Raw genomic sequence first — 18,950 nt, forward strand, 5'->3', positions numbered from 1 at the left:
CACATGTGTTACCTATAGGACAGACGACATCATCTGTCTCTTCATTTCACCTGAGAAATGTCCACCTAACACAATAACCAGGGTGTTCCATGCTGTTTTTTTTTTTTATTTCTGACGAATAAAGATGTCTGAGATGATAAAAAGTTGAGTTGAAACTAGTGAAATCTGTACTGTTTTCTTTGAAACAATTTTCCACAAACGTTTTTAAGGTTTCTAACTTTTATGGTTTATTTTTACATTTCAAGTATTTTTGCATTATAAATGCATAATTTGACCTGAACAAAGTGTGCCTTTCATAAAGAATGGAATCATTTTTTTTTACCTTAATAGTGTCTGTGGACAAAATGTGTTAAAATATTTTAATGTCTTTCTGTGAAATAAATAAATAAATAATAATAATAATAAAAGATTATTATGTTACTTTTAGCTTTTTAACTTTTTGAAACATTTCCGCCCTCATCCTTTAGCGTCATATAGTTGACGGTTCCCGTGAGTTTCCTGTGTTATATTAACGATATCATAGATATCTATATAAAGGATCTCTCCTGGCTTTAAAGTTTGTCATGTAATGTTTTGTTTAAGCAATAATATATATATATATATATATATATATATATATATATATATATATATTAGTGCTATGTAAAGGCTAGATATGTCGTCCATGCTGCTGGAGGTCGACGTCTGCACCTGGCGGCCATCTTGTCACAGGCAGCTCGCTCAATCGTATGTTAATGTACATGTACTAAAATGACCATAACTTGCTCAATTTTCTACCGATTTTCAAACGGTTTGTTTTGTTAACATCAGAGATGTAGTTATGACACTGCATACTTATGAATAAAAAGTGTATAAATAAATAATCATCCAGATAATTATAGCCAAGTTAATAACGTTTGTAAGAAACCAAACCGTTTGTAAATCCGTCAAGATTTCAACGAGATAAAAAAGTATTTGTGTTCGTGCTGACCACTCATTACATCAGCTTGTCTGTGACAAGATGGCCGCCGGTGATGACGATGGAAACTCCGCCGTAACACATCTAGGCTAGAAGTTCTAGCCTTTATATATGAAGAGCTCTTTTCCAAAACGCGTTAAACGACATTTTTAAAAAAAATGAGTTTGTCGTGTCATTCTGCTGTGGACAGAACCCTTTCACTGCTCTATCAACGTTTCATGCCGAATCGCTATATTTCCTTGTTTAAAATGTACTGCAAGATACAGTTTCTTTCCAAACCACGATAAGCGCCAGCCCTGTTTTTAGCCTAAACACGATAAATCCTCAAATTCAATGAGCGCTCTACACAATCCAGCACGGCGGCACTCTGAACAGAGGTTTATTATGTTCATTCATTCCTCAAAATGAGTCCTAGTTTTCTAGTCGACTAGTAGTAGATCATTTAAGCCATTTGTATTATCAGTAATCACATATATTGATTTAATTAAATGGGAGAGAAACCATATGAGCGTTTTTAATTGCATATTCCGCATCTCAACGTATGCATAAAGCTTGCCACAAAGAACCGGCAAAAGTAATGATGCATGAAACATTTGAATTGTTTATTAATAAACTAGTGTTTTCTGTCAGACCCCGTTTACACCTGGTATTAAAATGCGATCTGTATCCAGATAAGTTATCCGGATAATAAAAAACGCATGTTAATGCAAGGTGTAAACGCGTTGTGATCGGATCTGCCTGACCACATCTGGAGGTAGTCTGGCTCGCATTGTGTCCGGATCTTTACTAGGTGTAAACGCAATCTGGTTGTTGAAACCACATATGTATATTTTACTCCTCCCAAAAATGCTAAAAAATAAACGAGTGAGAGCGTGTTATATAGGCTATATGTCATGTTATAGCTAGTCAGATGCGACACGCGACACGCATCACCGCAGATGAGCAGCTGAGCGTCTATTCAACGTGCAAACATCGCAAATAAAAGTGAAAGTAAGTCACAGACGCAGTTAACACATCTTCAAGTAAAGAAACGAAATTATCTTAGCAGGCCTGTTGCCACTCTCTCTTATTGATGTCTCTGATTTTGGAAATTAGCTGATGATCAATAAAATGCCGCTCAGATCTGTTGCTTTTGGTGGCGTGCAATCCAATAAATCTGCATTTAACGCAGGAGGCGAAGATCGGATTTAGTATCCGTTTTGCAAAAACACATTTATGTGGCCAGGTGTAAATGCAATCGGTACTTATTATCAGGATAACTTATCTGGATACAGATCGCATTTTAATACCAGGTGTAAACGGGGTCTCAGTGTCAGCAACAAAGATAAAGTTGATGATGCTTACTCGCCATCTTCGCAGTGAACGCGCATAGAGAAACGCATACTTCGAATTAGCCTACATACGCAGAGAGTTGCCAATTTATTTTAGTTTTTAATTGTTTTGTTTAAAAGTAGATATTTAAAGCTTTCTGTAGCTTAGTTCTCAGGCCTGTGTGAGGCAAGCATCGCGGTGTTTCGGTTCATATTATGAGACGCGCTCCGGTTCACCTGCGCGCCTCTGTGTCCTGATTATATTGTCTGATATTTACTTCTAATGTTTTAATCCAGTCAATTTGTCGATGAAACATTTATTAAAATGAAGATACAATTTATATGAAACGAAATTTACAAGCTTTCTACAAAACAAAACTTAATAAGTGGTCAAAATCATGTCTGACGCACTCCAAATATTTTCCGATATTGGGCAGCTTTTGAATTTTGATCCTATCTTACTCATCTCATGCGGTTCCCTTTTCATAGCCTACTCAACATAGATGAAATAATAAAAATAAGTAATGTAATATTATTAAAAACAAATGTGAAATGTTTATTTTGTTTTTTTTTGTTTTTTTTTAACTTATATTTAAGCGTCATGCTGCTCCGCTTTGCTCACATGTTATGTAGCCTGTGTGTGTGTGTGCATGTGCTGGAGGGGTGCCCATCCCTTTTTTGAATATCGTTATCATATATTGATCATTTTTAATAATTCGTTTTTTTCATGCATATGTTGAAATTGGTATTAATAATTTGTTTTTTCCATGCATATGCTGAAATTGGTACTATTTGTTTGAGGTTTATTTCGATTTATAGCGTTTTGGAAAAAAATAAAATTAACTTTTAAATTATCATTAACAATATTGTTGTTTGATTTAATAATTATTGTTCAAAATGTTCAGACTGAACCAATAAAACATTTAAACAGGATAATTTGAATATTCACAAAATGTGTGGGTCTAGGTAAAAAATGTAGTTTTCCTGAAAACTATTGAAATGGATTTATAGCGTTTTGGAAAAGAGCTCTTCATATATCTATGGTTTATTCATCACTTATGACGCTAAAGGATGAGAACAGAGTGGCTTTTTTAATGAGCTTGATTATTTTTCTAGTTAGGGATCTTGTTTTAAGGGTGTGCACATTTAGACAACTTAGTTTTTGTTTTGTTTTTAGAAATTTAAAATAGAAAATAAAAATCGCAGTGAATGGGGTTATCTGATGATGTTCAATGTGGACAAAAAGATCATGTAGCTTCTATAAATGAATCAGCGTAAACCTCCAATTTATGTGCTCATGTTACAGCAGTGATGCAGTTGGTCTTTTCTTACAGTCTCCGAGGGAAGATGCTATTACATATATATCAGCAACATTAATAACAGTTGTTTTTCCCCCCTTTTGTTATTTGTGTCTGTGTAAAAGACACAATGTGTGTGTTTGCATGTTTGTTAGCACATGTGGGGCAGTGTTAATATCCTGCCCTGTGGCACAGTCTTACTGCAGTATTCTCAGCTGAATCAGAATCAATAGAAAAATTTGGTTAGGTCATATAGGGTTGAGTACAGTTTTACAGTCGTTTGGACTATTTAAATAAACAGAAATGCAATTTCCACATGCAGCAAATGCCTAAAATGAAAATCAGGTGCACTGTTGCACAGGTGCAAATGATTAGAAGCTCATTAGAGAGTAAATGGAGGGGCACTGCCTTATATAAACATCAGAAAGTTGCGGTCAGGTTTGGTCTTAGCAGCTGAGGAGTGTGGCGACATCACGCTGAGATCAAAAGAGTTCGTGGAGGCCCTCAGAAAAGAACGCCACTGATGATTGTGAGTTTGAGCGCCGTTTTGAAACGATTGTCAAACAATTCGTTGTTAGTCTCTCCACTGTTACAAAAAAAAAAAAATCAGCTGAATATTTATCCCGCCTAGGTGGTCCAGCCATACTGCACTGAAGTCACTGACATCATGAAACTCTACATGTGATGTCAAGATGGAAAAAGTCACCATTTTTATTAAGGTAAGACGTTGGCAGCAATTTTTAGTATTTCTATGTGGTTACTATAACTGATATATATATATATATATGTGTGTGTGTGTGTGTGTGTGTGTGTGTGTGTGTGTGTGTGTGAAGAGTTCAGATGCAAAAGCCTTTAAATGCCATTTGAAATTTTCTTCTTTAATGATGATTTTTATCAAACTTGTATATTTAAGTTCAGTGATTTCACTTAAATAACAATTAATAGGTAATTAATTATCATTTCCATTTAAATGAAATCACTGAACTTAAATATACAAGCTTGATAAAAATGATCATTCTAGAAGAAAATTTCAAATGGCACTTTGAGGCTTTTGCATTTTTGCTTTTGCAACTCTTTATATATATATATATATATATATATACACACACACACACACACACACACACACACACACACACACACACACAATACCTGTCAAAAGTTGGAAAACATAAAAAAAAATGTTGCCTTCCACCTCAGAAACATCACTAAGCTATGGAACATGTGATCTGTTTCTGATGCTGAAAAGTTAGTTCATGTAATGCATTAGGTGGTTCCTGCAGCCTCAATAAACTAGCAACAATTAGTAGCAAACTAGCAAAATGCAACTACATATTAATATCTATATATTTAGAATGCATTGTCATTGCAGTCCCTGTTGGTGTAATGGGCAGGTGTCTCAACACACACACACACACACACACACACACAAAACGGATCACTTTGTGAGATTCCCAATTTCAGTATCTGTAGCCTAGTACAAACGGTGCATAAGCTACTTACCAAAGTTTAATTTCTTTTGGCACGTTTAACTTCATATTGGATGATGGCCTAAAGATCATCATAAAATAACTAGCTGTCAAGCAGTGTTTATCATCCATTCTGCCGACAGAGGAAATGCAGAGAAAAGCAAGCTATTTACTTTAGTTTTGCATGATGTGCAATAAAAATGTCGCAGAGCCTTATACATTAAACTTGAACTTCAACTGTGCTTATTCCACCGATAAAACCGTTGATTAAAACCAAGTGTGCTGAAACAATCCAAGTAAAATATTGATGGTAAAATCTCAGTGATTTTGTGAATGCAGCATTAATCCTCATGCCTACGCACAGTGAATAAACATGATTTTTAAGTAAAGGCTAATGTTTTGAGCACAGATATGGGCTATTTGTATTTGATTGTGCTATCCACTAAATTTCCCAGGGGATCTTCTGTTTTCGGCTTTCACTCTTGGCTTGTTCCTGTGCTGTTGTCCATCAGCTTTCAGCTACTGCTGAAACTGTTCGTTTTTCAGACTGTTGCCATGGCAAGAGGGGTCATGAGAAATAGATTCTGATTTTGAGTGTCCCGTTTGATGGATGTTCAGACGACCACTCGGTTCATAAAGCTTTGCAGAAGTAAAGAGTGAAACATCCAGGTGCCACAGAGCTCAATAATGTTTTGGCTGCTGTTTTAACAAAATTATTTATGGCAGTTTGACACACACAAACACAGCGAGTGAGTCTATTCCCCCTATGGTAGCGGGTTGAGTACGCATCACATCATTTTCAGATGTTAGTCAGATGATAGATTTATGTTTTGCTGCATTAATAATTCACGCCCTCCATCCAAAATCCCGCATGGCAACCTGATCCCAATCAATGACTTTAGTAGAGGATTTTATTCACAGTGAATGTCTCTGTATTTCTATCATAAAAGTCAACTCGTCCTTTACAATATACTGTATGCCTATAACTCTTCTGACCAATGAAGATTTACATCTCTCGTAATGTGAAATATTGTAGAAAAGCTGAATGTTGAATTCTTGAAGTATTTTATTGTGAGATGGGGAGTCATTAAAAAACAAAATAAAACAATCAAACAAAAAGCTACCACTAAAAAGGTTAAAACAGGGACATATAAAAGACTTTGTTGCCTCGATGTAGACAAAGAGAGTTACAAATTGGCACAACCAAAAATAATAATAATAAAAAAACAACGCATTGATGATGTTTTGGCTTCGTTAAAAGGGCAGCACAGTTTCATGGTGAAGGACAATCTTTCGATACAACAGCAAAGACTCATGCGTGTATAGCATACAATTCGTTTTCAGACGTTCAGTAGCTTCAAAGTATAGTGGGGTAAGAGACAGTGACATGAAAGTGACGTGTAAAATGTAACAGTTCTGATATACTTTTAGGGGTGTTTTTGTCTTTTTTTTTTTTTTTCTTCAAACAATGCATTTTGAAAATTATACTTTTCTGTTTTAAAACACTTTGAAATGCTAGTTTCTCCCCCAGCTTTGTATTTATTTAATCTTCGAAATTATTCTTCATACTAAAATATATTATTGTATTAATACAAACTACAGTATTGTACACTACATTGTGTAATAAATAACCATAAAGAAAATACAAAAATAAGACACATAAATATAAAAGGTCTCTAAAACTAAAAATGTAAAGTTATACTGGTGAGGGATGGGAGGGGTAATACTGCCTTTACTGAAAACAAAACAAACAAAAAAAAAATTACACAATGTTCACCGAAACAAACAACAACAACAAAAAAAACTTCAATACAAACAAGACAAAAATTAATACTGACAGGTAAAAAGTCTGACCGAAAAAAAAAAAAAAAAAAAAAACACGAAAAACACTAAAAGTGAATTCTTCATTGATCATATCTATTTGTTACCTGAAGAAAAAGTGTCGTGCTGCTAAAGATAACAAGAGAAACAAGTGCACCAAACGGGGAAAATACTTCAAGGCTGAAAAAAGAGATTTGTTTTTTTTTTTACTCCTTTTTGCTCATCGATCGTCTTTCCTGAATTCTTGATGCAACGTAGTCTTTATACTGGATTGTTCAAATAAAAAAGAAAAAAAGAGGCAGTCTCGTCCTTTAGTCAGGACTAGTGGTTTAGGTGCAGGGGTCCAAAATTTTGCTACTAAAAACGAAGACGGCATGAGCCCCACGTGAGTGTGCTGCTTAGCGGAGGCGTCACAGCGACGGCACAGCACTGTTCAATGGCACTTCCAACATGCATGTTTTTGCATAAGGGTGGATGATGGACTTATGGGGAAGGGACTTATGGCGATCACCTGAAACATGATGAAGACTACGTCTAAGGTTTTTCTTTGATGTCCTGGCTTTTTTTGGAATTCATTAAAGCCCTCCCACCATAACCGCATCAATCTTTTTTTACATTTAAGGCTCAGTGTCCTTCTTGAAATGAGACGACAGACAAATGACGTGCTAGCGAGCACTAGCGTGGCTTAGGGAATAACGTCTGGAGCGCTAATACTGGAAGGTAGACATTAAACAACACAAGGCCCACATAGGTGTTCCATAGGTAAACTGGGAATATGGTAGTGCACAGGATACTTTTTCCTTCAAATGCAAGAAAATACTGAGTTTTGTTCATTGGCAATAAAAACGTATAGAAATCTCTCTCTCCCGACTGTACAGCTTTTCAGGGTAAACCGAGAGCGACAAAAATTAGTAATACTGATAAAAGAAATTGACCCAAGGCGTTTTAGTAATAAAACATTATTAGCCAAAACGTGTATAGCTTTCAGTCCGTATATGCATCATTTTCTTTTTTGTTTTTGTTCGTTTTTTTTTTTTTCCATTAAACTTTGCATTTATACAAACCATACTCAAACACTGAAAATCGTCTTTATGTGGAAAAAGTAACTATTTCGTATTTATCAGGCACACCTGGGGGTTTATACACAGTAGTGGGTTTAAATGCAGTGTAAGAGCAGTCACGCTCTCTTCCTCTCCTCGTTCTCGTCTTGACACAGTCAGTTCTCAGGAAGAGAGAAACATCTGCAAAGAGAAAGCGTCTTTTTTGTTCCTTCAAATTAGTAATTTTGTAAAACAACTTCATAAGGAATAAGGGTCTTAAAAACACAGTTGTGGCTTCTCTTCATTTCACGGCTGTGTTTGCTTCATTTTCACTGTTTTTCTCATTGTCCGCCGGGTTCGTGTCCTTCATGTGTTCAGGGGCTCCTGTGTCCATGGCTTCCTCCGCCGTTCGCTCCTCTTCCCCATTTTCTTCCTCTTCACATTCATCCTGCATCACTACAACTTTCAGCATCTGTCCGTCATTTTCCTCTTGTTCCGCCTCCTCCATCCTCTCTCCCTCCCCTTCCTGGTCTTCATCTGCTCCCTGGTCGTCTTCGTCTCCCTCTTCTCCAATCTTGACCACCTGAATCTCATCCTCATCCACTAAGCTCCCAGAGCCTATCTCATCCTCCTCCTCACTCTCATCCTCTCTGGTACTACTCCCCCGCTCGTCCGAATCCAGGTGGGAAGGGGGTGAGGCCGCCGCGCTTCCCGTCCGAGGCTGCTCCTCGCCGTGGTTGTCCTCTTCCTCGACTCCTTGGCCTAGCCCTTGACCTTGAGCCTCTTTCTTACAGTAGGAGTATCTGTGGTTCATGTGTTGCGAGTACGAGCCGGAGTGGGAGAAGCGCTTGCCGCACTTGTCACACTGGTACGGCTTTTCTCCGGAGTGCAAGCGCAGGTGCTCTATTAGGTGGTGCTTGTGTTTGAAGGCCTTGCTGCAGATCCCACATTCATGAGGCCTCTTTCCTGCAGGAGATGAAGAAGTTGCACTCTATTAGTATTCATCTTGGAGTACTTATCCTGTTACCAGAATATACATACAATAATTTCTGAGATTATTATAGACTGACAGAAAGCTCTCGGACTTAATCTAAAATATCTTAAAGTGTGTTCCGAAGAGGAACGGAGGTCTTACGGGCTTGGGACGACATGAGGGTGAGACATTAATGACGTAATTTTAATTTTTGGATGAACTAACCCTTTATGGCAGTCACGTTTACCATTGCTGTGCAAATTTTGCAGGAGAAATCCCATAATTTCAATAGGGCGAACAAGTTCCCAATGCATATTTTGCATGTTCAAGTTGGCAAATGCACTGTGATGACCAATGGATCACTGCTTGTTTCGAAGTGATTTCTGTGTAAGTGGTGCTAATTGGGAAAATATAAACGCACATTGAAGGTGTTAAAAATCATGTCACGTAAACTGGAAATTTATAATAATGTTTTTTTTAGCTGATTGACACTGTTATGCAACAGTACAGCATATTAAATTGACTCATTTTCGTCAATTATATGCATGCCTCAATAACCACTGTTACACAGTTCAACTTCTAAAGGCCATAAAGGAAAAAAATCTTGTAATCTCCACAAATCCACCCACACCCAGCCTTCAACCCTAGATCTTTAAGGCATTAAGAATTGCACTACATGTTGTTTTGTAGCCATGGACAATAAGACCAAACAATGAATCAAAACAAGCTGTGGTGCACAAGACAGGCCAGTTCCACAAAGGCCTGGAAGTTTATAAACTGTGGCTTCAGAGAAAAAAGACAGCATAACTTGTGGTTCAAGGTGCTGTGATGTCATTTGGATGAGTGCTGCTCGCTTTTTGGCCAGGTATCTCAACAGTAAGAGTGAGGTGACCTGCTCTTGGCTTTGCTAACTTCTCATGTTTTTAGAGCAAAAGAGGGAGGAGGAGTGTAAATTACAAACAGAGAACTGATGTAACAGCCTGGGTTCGGTGTGAGAAGGTAATGTATTTGGCCAGAGGATGAGGGAAAATAAGTCACCGCACCCTCCAGCATGTGTAATTTAACAGTGGTTGGAACTTAAAATTCAGTTCTGCTCCCAGTGTAATAGGTAAAATTACTGCAATACAACGTATTCTGTCATAATTTCCCCTTCAATATCACTTCAAATTATATTTCTATGAATGCCCAACCATTTGTGTATGGAGGGACATCTAAAACAGGCCTAACTGCTTTCTTAATGTCTAATTTTCTCCTTGGTGAGTGGACCTTGGAGACTCCTACCTGTGTGTTCGTATTTATGGCGGAGCAATGAGCTGCTCTTCTGGAAGATTTTGTCACACAGGTCACAGGCATACAGCCCACTCTCTGTCCTTTTCATCTTCTTCCTCGTCGGCCCTGAGTCTGAGTCTGTCTGTTCTTCCAATGTTGAGGTGACCTCTGACCCCATCTCCTGTTTCTCCTCCTACATCAAGAGAAAAAGCAGATCATTGTATTTGAAATAATATAACCAAGGATACATTTGTGGGCACATATACACTCAAATGTTAGTTTAGAGCAGAGATAGAGAACGCTATCCTGCAGAGTTTAGCTCCAACCCTAATAATAAAAAAAAAACTTGCCTCCCTGTAGCCTTGGTGATCCTGAAGACATTATTTAGCTTGTTCGGGTGTGTTTGTTTTTGGTTGGAACTAAACTCTGCAGGACGGTGGCCCACCAGGACCTACGTTCCCCATCCCTGGTTCAGAGCTATCGTTGTGGACACCTAAGCTAACATGCAGTGAATGTGAGGTCCTCACCTTAATGCCATTGACGTGTATAACGTTCTTCTGTGGTGTGTCGGCCCCTGCTGGGCTGGAGGATGTAGTGGTGTAACTGTATGTCAGCTGTGGGATCAAGATGGTCTGTTTAGTGGTGGCAAGTGCACGTAGACATTGTGCTTGTCCCTGGTCAGTGATAGCCACTAGGGTGGGCAGTTGAGTGGTCACAATGTTTATGGGATTGGCACTTGGTTGGCTGGCAAATATGGCAGCATTGGTGCTTGCATTGCTGAGCAGTTCCTTCTTTGTGCAAGTCAAATTCAGTGGCTCCTCTTGAGCCGAGTAAACAGTGTTAACGTGACCGCTAGCCACAGGAGCTGTAGCAGCGGATTTTGGTAGCGACAGATCGAGAGGTCCTTCGCCTTCTTCAAGAGTCCTGGCCGGGACAGGACCATCGGCCGATAGGTTTAGTGGTGAAGGGGATGTAGGGACACTCTCGATCCCATTCACACCAGGTGCTATGTCCTCTACTGGACTACTGCATTCCCTCTCCCCTTGCTCCTCTGAGTTCATTTGATCATCCGGCTCTGTTCTGGGCGATCCACCTCTAGTCCCATCCAAATCCCCAGGGGTGGTCTGCTCGTCTTCAGCCAGGGGTGAGGTGGGGTCTATGGAGATCTGTCCCAGCTGCATCTTCTCAAACCACTTCTTTACCACCTCTGCTGGAAGACTGACAGACTCGGAAATCTTTGCCAGCTCCTCCTTGGTGGGCTCATTGTTTAAGGCAAAGTAAGCCTTAAGCAAGGAGAGAAGGTTCTTCAGAGGAGGCTGACCAGGACACAGTCCTTCCTCCAAGTCCATCTTCCCGTCAAGATTTTTCCCGTTTACCCTATGTCCATCTTTACCACAGTGCTTAAGTGTTGAGTCATTGTGTAACATACTCTTTTCATCCACAGTGATGGTGGTTTTGTCCCTATTTGTCTTTACAGTCAGGTCCTCTGGCAGCTTCTGAGCCTTGCAGACCTCCGTGTTCAACCCCAAAGGTTCCTTCTTCGGACTTTGAAGGAGTGCTTGGGCCTGTGACGGGTCCAGACTGTAGTTGATGATGATCTTAGCATTGCCATCCTGATCCAAGATGGGGAGACTAATGGCCTGGATGACTTGCTGGGATGCTTGAGCAATTCCCAACCCTCCTGCACCAACGATTCCTGTCCCCGCTTGCTGCCCTTTAGTTTGCGTGCTTTCCAACACTTGCCTGATGACGTTGCCATCCACTGCTACCTTCAGCACATTCTGTAAGTCCCCCAGGTTGATGCTGATTGGGGATACCAGTGTTGGGAGCACAACAGCCTGAACGGCACCCTGGAGCGGGGCTGACGCCCCACCTTGGAACATGCCATTTACGCCTCTAGCAGATGGGGCCACCACCACAGGCTTGTATTCGTAGTCCAGCGGCTCAGACTTGATCTGCGTCAAGGGAAGCTGCTCCTGAAGGGGTTTGCTGTTGTCCAGTTTGTCTCTGACTTGGACACGTGCTGTAGGGGAAGAGGTTGGCAGGGATGGGGAAGAGCACTGCGGGGTCTTGGCAGCCCCGGTGGCGGGAGAAGGTCGTGGCCGCCCGTTTACTGAGATGAGGCCGATACACTTCTTACTGCTTATGTGGGAACTGTAGGAGCCAGAATGAGAGAAACGCTTTTTGCAGTTGGAGCATTCATAAGGCTTTTCTCCTACAAAACACACATAATAGAGAAATGAAACAAGTGACACTTCACATATAACAAGGTCTTCAACTCTATTGCTTTCATTTTTGAGGACATCGAAAGAATGTAGGAGAAAATCGATTCAAGTACAATAAAACGTCACCTCAATGGTGGTCCTAAAAAAAGAAACTATTACAACTCAGAAAAAGCTTCTTTTTTTTCAAACAGTAAAGGCCATGAAAATGTTTAAAGCAAACGCAATGTTTAAAGGACAAACTCTCTTTGACAGTAAGTAATGAAAGTTCTTTAAAGTATTTGAATGCTGAATTGCCCTACAAATTTGTACAAAGAAGTGAATGATTGTATACACCTATGCATGCTTGCAAACACACAAACACGCACACATTATTCTAGCAGATTTTAGGCAGCCCTCACCACTGTGGATGCGCAGGTGTTCTTTCAGGTGGTGTTTGTACTTGAAGGCTTTGCCACATTCAGTGCATTTAAACTTTCGATTCCCTCCTCCACCTGACTGAGTAACATGCCGCTAAAGAATGTAAGAGAGAATGCGTTATACTTGGGTGAACAATACTGCTATCATTTATCTGTAAATGTAAAATCTCTTGAAAAGCATGCCTTTATACAAAATATATGCTTTAATTGCTTAGTAACAACATTAATTATTACATTTTATAGCTTTTAATACTTTTCTATAGGTCTTGCATGAGTGATATAAACCTTGAGTAACCCATGTGTGAAATCCAACCATTTTCAGTCTGGATTTCAATCTTTGGCTTTCACAACAATACCCCTCACCCCCCCCCACAGTTAACACAGTTAACCAAAATATCCCATTAAATCACACTGCTCACAAACATTAAAGATTAAGGACAGAATACCTGTTCTCTGCCAGCTTTGTGTGCGGTCATGTGTCTGTCCAGCTGTGTTCGGTAGGCAAAGGTGTAACTACAGAGAGAGCAGCTGAAGTTGTCCTCACTCTTCTCGTGTCTGTATTTAATGTGCTCCTTCAGTGAGGTGTAACGCTTGTAGCCACGAGAACAATACGGGCAGGTGAGAAGCTGAGAAAATGAGTCTGGTGTGCCTGAAAGTGAGAGAAAGAAAACATATTACAAATGGGTAGAGTTTATCATATTTATTGGAGGGGATATGTTATCTACAGTATAGACCTTATGCACCAGAGAAACATGGGCGCCATCATTTTTAGAATATTGTCTTTGAACTTCCGTTTTTGCGGTCGCTCTGTATAATTAGCTGGTGAAGTGTATTTACTTAATGTAGAGTTAACAAAAGTTATCATGAGCATTGTAATGTTTATCATAAGCATTGTAAAGCAGATGTCTTAACAAATGTCGACCGGGAATTTTTTTTACGAGCAGTTCATTCATACCTATGCAAGATCGCTGTGAAAATACAGACAGTAAGTCAAAAGACAACGACCGCAGTGCTGAAAAAGGGCGGGGCTAAATAAGGTCTATAAGTAGTAGCTGCAAATGTCTGAATTTTCAAACAATTATTTCCTATGTTGTACAAATATGTAATAGAAAGGAATCCAGTTGCATGGATTTCTGGCATAGATCATTTATCTGTGCAGTGTGTGTATGTGTGTGCATTTAGACATGGATCAATGCACTGACGAATGAGAATATGAGAGTTAGGGAAGATCTTTAATTTATGACATTTCCCATTCTGAAATCTCTTCAGCGTGAAGAGTTGAAGAACAGCAGCCACAATGAAAAGAACACGGATTGGCAGCTGTGTAAGGCAAATAATTACATGAACAATGGATACCAAATGCTGGTGAAGCCTGTTATGTTTTAACAAAATAATACAGCCACGGATGCCAAATCTTTGTTACTTGAGTGCAGGGCACTCTGGTAATTCAACCAACATAGTAAAATGTATTAAGACATTAATATGTTTGATTGCAATGGCACAAATTCGGATGCACCATTGTCATTATATTTCTCAAACCAAATGTCTAAATTTAAGGGAAGACTTTTATAGTGGTTATCTTGGTCAAAATAATAAAATGTCAAATGGAAAAAGGAGCAGATAACACCTGGACGGCTTTCTGTCCAGCTCTCACACAGGTAACATATTACCTGTTAACAGGTAACCTATTAAACTTCTCCCTCCGGTCAGGTGAAACGTTCTCTCACACACAAACACAGCAACAGGGACGTGAGAAAGTAGTTCAGGTATGGGAGATTTGCACAGGTGTTGCAGGTGTCACAAAAATCGTTTCAGACTCATTAGTGGTCTATGAGAAGTGTGGCTATTGTGTCTGTCTCCATATATGAGATTTGAAAGACAAATCAGTTAAATGAAAATGTATGGGAACCCTTGGATTTAACAGGCTCCTGCATATATTGGTTCTACAATTTGATGGAACAACAATAGATCAACAAAAATAGATTTATTAAACATAAGAAGTAAAAAGATATTTTGAATTTGCTATTCACAAGAAGCAAATTCATATCACTTGAATTTCACACACTTGCTCCTGGATCTGTATTTGTGTTCATCGTGAGTGATATTTACAGTACAATGTGCGTGATGCGAGTATGTCTACCATTTTCATCATGCCCACTGGTTTCTGGTGTGCCCTGACGCGGTTCGTCGTCTGGAGCCTCTGGGTAGATGACTGCCGTGTCTCCTTGCTGTAGCATCTCCTCAACCAAAGCATCTCTGCTCCTTTCATCCTCGTCTGACACACACTCCTCTTTCACTGCAACACATGCAAATACATACTCACTGTTGTGTCTATGGACCGAGTAAACACTTGTATGATATGGCCCAGAGCACGATAAAAATATGAAGGATGAATAATTTGAATCAGAGCAAACAACGCCCCTATTAAACAGTACATTAGCTAAATACTTAGTGGAGTTTGAGTGGATATGAGCTTTAGCTACATAGCTTCATGTACATGGGTATATACCCCCGCAAAAACGCATATTAGTCCTCGAATGCACATTTACCTATTAAAAGCAAATGAAAAAGAAATGACTCTGGTGCAGCTAATTCAATTTTGGGCTTAATGCACAATCTGAGCTCAACGTCCCCATTAAATGAGCTTCTTTAATTTGAGAAATGTACTCTCATTTTCTTTTGCTCACAAACGAAAGATTGGTTCAACTAACGATTGCAAATGAACAAGCGAAGGCTTTGGGAGAAACTGAGCCCCCGGGCATCACACTGCTCTGTGCCTTAGCTATGCGCTCTCTCATGCATATGCTGAAAATGAGTCCGCAATGTCAGCAATTACAACTAATGGCATTTGCTAGCGAGTCAAAACAACATTCGGAAACACCTGAGGACATTTGTGCATTTGTGTGTCGGAACGATTTAAGAGATCCTGCAATATGTGAGGGAGAAAAACTAAATGAAGAAGGCTTTTTTTTGTGTTTATGTCAGTGTTCTTTTGCTTATTCTCACTTTTCAGCAGCTCTTTCTGTAGTGCGCTCTACCCTTGCCAGCAGTGATGTCTCCATAAGGGACACTGATTCACACCGACACTGTTTATTTGTCTGACAAGAAGGATTTTCTCACCACAGTATAGAAGGACGTCCTTGGTTCTATACAAAGAAGACATATCCAGTCATTATGATATTTGTTATTTATTTTAGTCAAAACATGTTACTCTTGAAAATGTATTTTAAATTTATTATCAGTTCATTTAATAATTAGTTTTTAATTGTTAATATTTGAATGTTTATTATTTTAATAATAATAAAAAAATATAATATTAATATAATAATGAATAATTCATTTTATTCCATTTTATTCTGACTGAAATGGCATGACTTTACAGTAGTTTACGATTATCTACAGAAGTAGAAACGTATATTAATTTATATGTATCCAACATTTGGGAAATATGACGTAAAAATAAATCTAAAAACATTTTAAATATAGTTAATATCTTGCAACATCTTGTTTTCTCATAATATTTTTGTCATTTTCGTCTCACCTTAGTTCATTTTATCTTCGTTGATAAAATCACACCCTCTGCAAACTAACATATTTTTCAGTAATTTTGCTGAGCATCATCATGTGAGTAGGCACTAGAATAGAAGAGTAACAGAACACTATGCACGTTATAGATTAATTTGCATATTCATTTAAACTAAGCTCTTGACATTTGCAGATAGAAAAACCATGAACACACTGAAAAAGATAAACTCTATCATGTTCTCAAGTGATTTCAATGGCAAACGTTTCAGTAGGTCCCTCCCAAACGTTCCTGAGAGGTTTAAATCGTGTTGAAATCTGGGTGTGAGATGTTCTGCTAGTAAAAAACAGATGATTACAATAGCTCTTGCTCCAAGCTTTGCCAGCCATTACAGCATGCTGTTGTCATGACATCACAACACTACTATAGCCGTGACATCTCACATTATAAGTGGACCAGAGATAGACATGAATATAAGTGCGCAGTGTTGTAGTCGAGACCACCTCACTCGAGTCCGAGTTGACACCGAGACCAGAGAGAGTCGAGTCCGAGTCAAGACCGAGTCCATAGAGAGTCGAGTCCGAGTCGAGTCCGAGTCCATAGAGAGTCGGGTCCGAGTCGAGTCCGAGACCAGAGACGGTCGAGTCCGAGTCGAGACTGAGACCAGTGAGGGTTGATTACCTAATTTACTTTTAAGTACTTAGAGAAATCCTTTTTTTTTTTTTACTGAATTTTTACTGAATTTACTTAGAGTTTAAAAAATATGATCAGTTTAGGGTAAAAAGGCCACATAGTAGGTGGTGTTAAAAGTAATTTTATTACAATTTGTCAAGCGCAGTTGCGCAATAGAAAATCACCAATCACTGGGCGTGTCAATCAATTTAAAGAAATATTTTATTAACATACATTAATAATCATGAAAAATATTTTGAATTGAACTCGAGTGGACTCGGGAATAATTCCGAGTCCTAAAAAAAAAAATGTTCGAGTACGAGTCAATTCCGAGTCCAAATGGACACGAGTCCATGACAAGACCAAGACCATTAAAATATGGTCTCGAGACCGAGTCCGAGACGAGTCCGAGTCTCGAGTACTACAACACTTAAAGTGCGGCTGGACGAGTGTCCTTCCACATTCTACACTTAGATCTTTCACATTGCAACAGGTTATTACACCACATTAGTCCTGTGTCATCTTGTGAGGGACAATATCCCCTAAGGCCATACAATATTAAACTGTTGACAGAGGCAAAGAGAGATTATCTTGTGATTATACAACAAGCTAAAACTTCCTTTGAACAGAAAATGTGTGCTGTAGTCTAAGCTCAGTGAAGTAGCTAACACACGTACAGTACAAAACATGCACTTATGATTATGTATTGACATCCTGACCTTGTGAAACACATTAAGGGTGAAGGTCAGATAAAGTGTACGAGTGCTCTGTGATGGGCTTGGTTTGATTTGAGAATGATGCACTAGTCACATGAGTGTCAAAGTTCACCCAGTTCATAGATTTACTTTAACTTGACACGGTTAACTTGAGAAACTAATGGAAAATGTGTATAATTATTTTGAGGAACTGTGAGCGTAGTTCCACTATCCATAAAACCCACTAAACAGTTACGGTTGGTTTCTTACCGCAGCTGAATGTGAACCAAATCTGATTTTCTGCTCAAATCTGATTTTTCTGAGGTTGTTCACATGACCCTTTAAATGAAGCCTATATCAGATACTGGTTTGAACAGACAACACTCCTAAACTGATGCACAAAAAACACTCTAACCTCACTCAAAAAAGTACTCTTTAAACTAACTTTATAAAATTATGGACAGTAGTTCCACACAAGCAAATTATTTTGAATCTGCTCCTTGTGCTGTGATAACACAACTGAATGAGAAAGAATGTGTGCAGTAGCACTTATTAATAAATTAAATGCTAAGATTTATATGCTCTTTCAGCATATGAAGAAATATGGTGATTTGTAATTTAAATGGCTCTAATAATTGCAATGTAATTGAACACATAAACACAATTACTCACGATAAAGTCTTTCCCTTTCCTCATTTTCTCAAAAAACACATAAAATAACACTTAATTTCAACATTTATTCACTCTTAATTTAGCTGTATGCAAAGCATGCTGGGAACTAACAAGCACCGTCCAGTTTCAGTTAATGCAACACAAATCATTCATGTAACCCAACACAAACAGATTAAGTAATCTTTAATTTAACATATTTAAGCAGATTGAACACAATCAAATTAAGTTTGGACAAAATGAATTTGAAGCAGTTTGAACAAGCAGCCAAAATGTTTTTTTTTTTTTCATTGCAATATATTTAAAGCATTCCAGAAAAGACTTTCCTGAAATACTAACAGAAATGAAATACTTTGCCTTTAGATTAACTTTATATTTTCTCTGAGGTTATGAATTGTACATTGATTAATTATAAGGGCAAAGAGATTTCTTTTTTAAAGAAAATATTTATGATAAAAAAATTTAAATTGATTTTAAATTATCATCATTAAATTGATAAAAAATGACTACATTATAATGTTATAAAAGATTTATATTTCAAATAAAAAATAAATACTGTTTATTCATAAAAGAATCTGAAATATTAGGCTGCACACACGCACACACACACAC

General features: G+C 38.4%; 1 protein-coding gene across 2 annotated transcripts in view; it reads right to left on the minus strand.

Moving 5' to 3' along the window:
• Positions 1-6,083: 6,083 nt before the first annotated feature.
• The window catches only part of zeb1b (zinc finger E-box binding homeobox 1b), a 59,611-nt gene continuing 46,744 nt past the window's right edge, over positions 6,084-18,950 (minus strand). For both annotated transcript variants that reach the window (XM_039664837.2, XM_039664838.2), the window contains exons 3-8: positions 14,920-15,075; positions 13,226-13,428; positions 12,762-12,873; positions 10,666-12,353; positions 10,151-10,331; positions 6,084-8,862 (exon numbers count right to left, since the gene is read on the minus strand). In XM_039664837.2, the coding sequence (XP_039520771.2) occupies positions 8,198-8,862; positions 10,151-10,331; positions 10,666-12,353; positions 12,762-12,873; positions 13,226-13,428; positions 14,920-15,075 (3,005 nt within the window). In that variant the 3' untranslated portion in view covers positions 6,084-8,197. The remainder of the gene's footprint in view (positions 8,863-10,150; positions 10,332-10,665; positions 12,354-12,761; positions 12,874-13,225; positions 13,429-14,919; positions 15,076-18,950) is intronic.

The sequence above is a fragment of the Pimephales promelas genome, chromosome 17 (genome assembly GCF_988280905.1).
Source record: "Pimephales promelas chromosome 17, fPimPro1.hap1.1, whole genome shotgun sequence".
Lineage (NCBI taxonomy): Eukaryota > Metazoa > Chordata > Actinopteri > Cypriniformes > Leuciscidae > Pimephales > Pimephales promelas.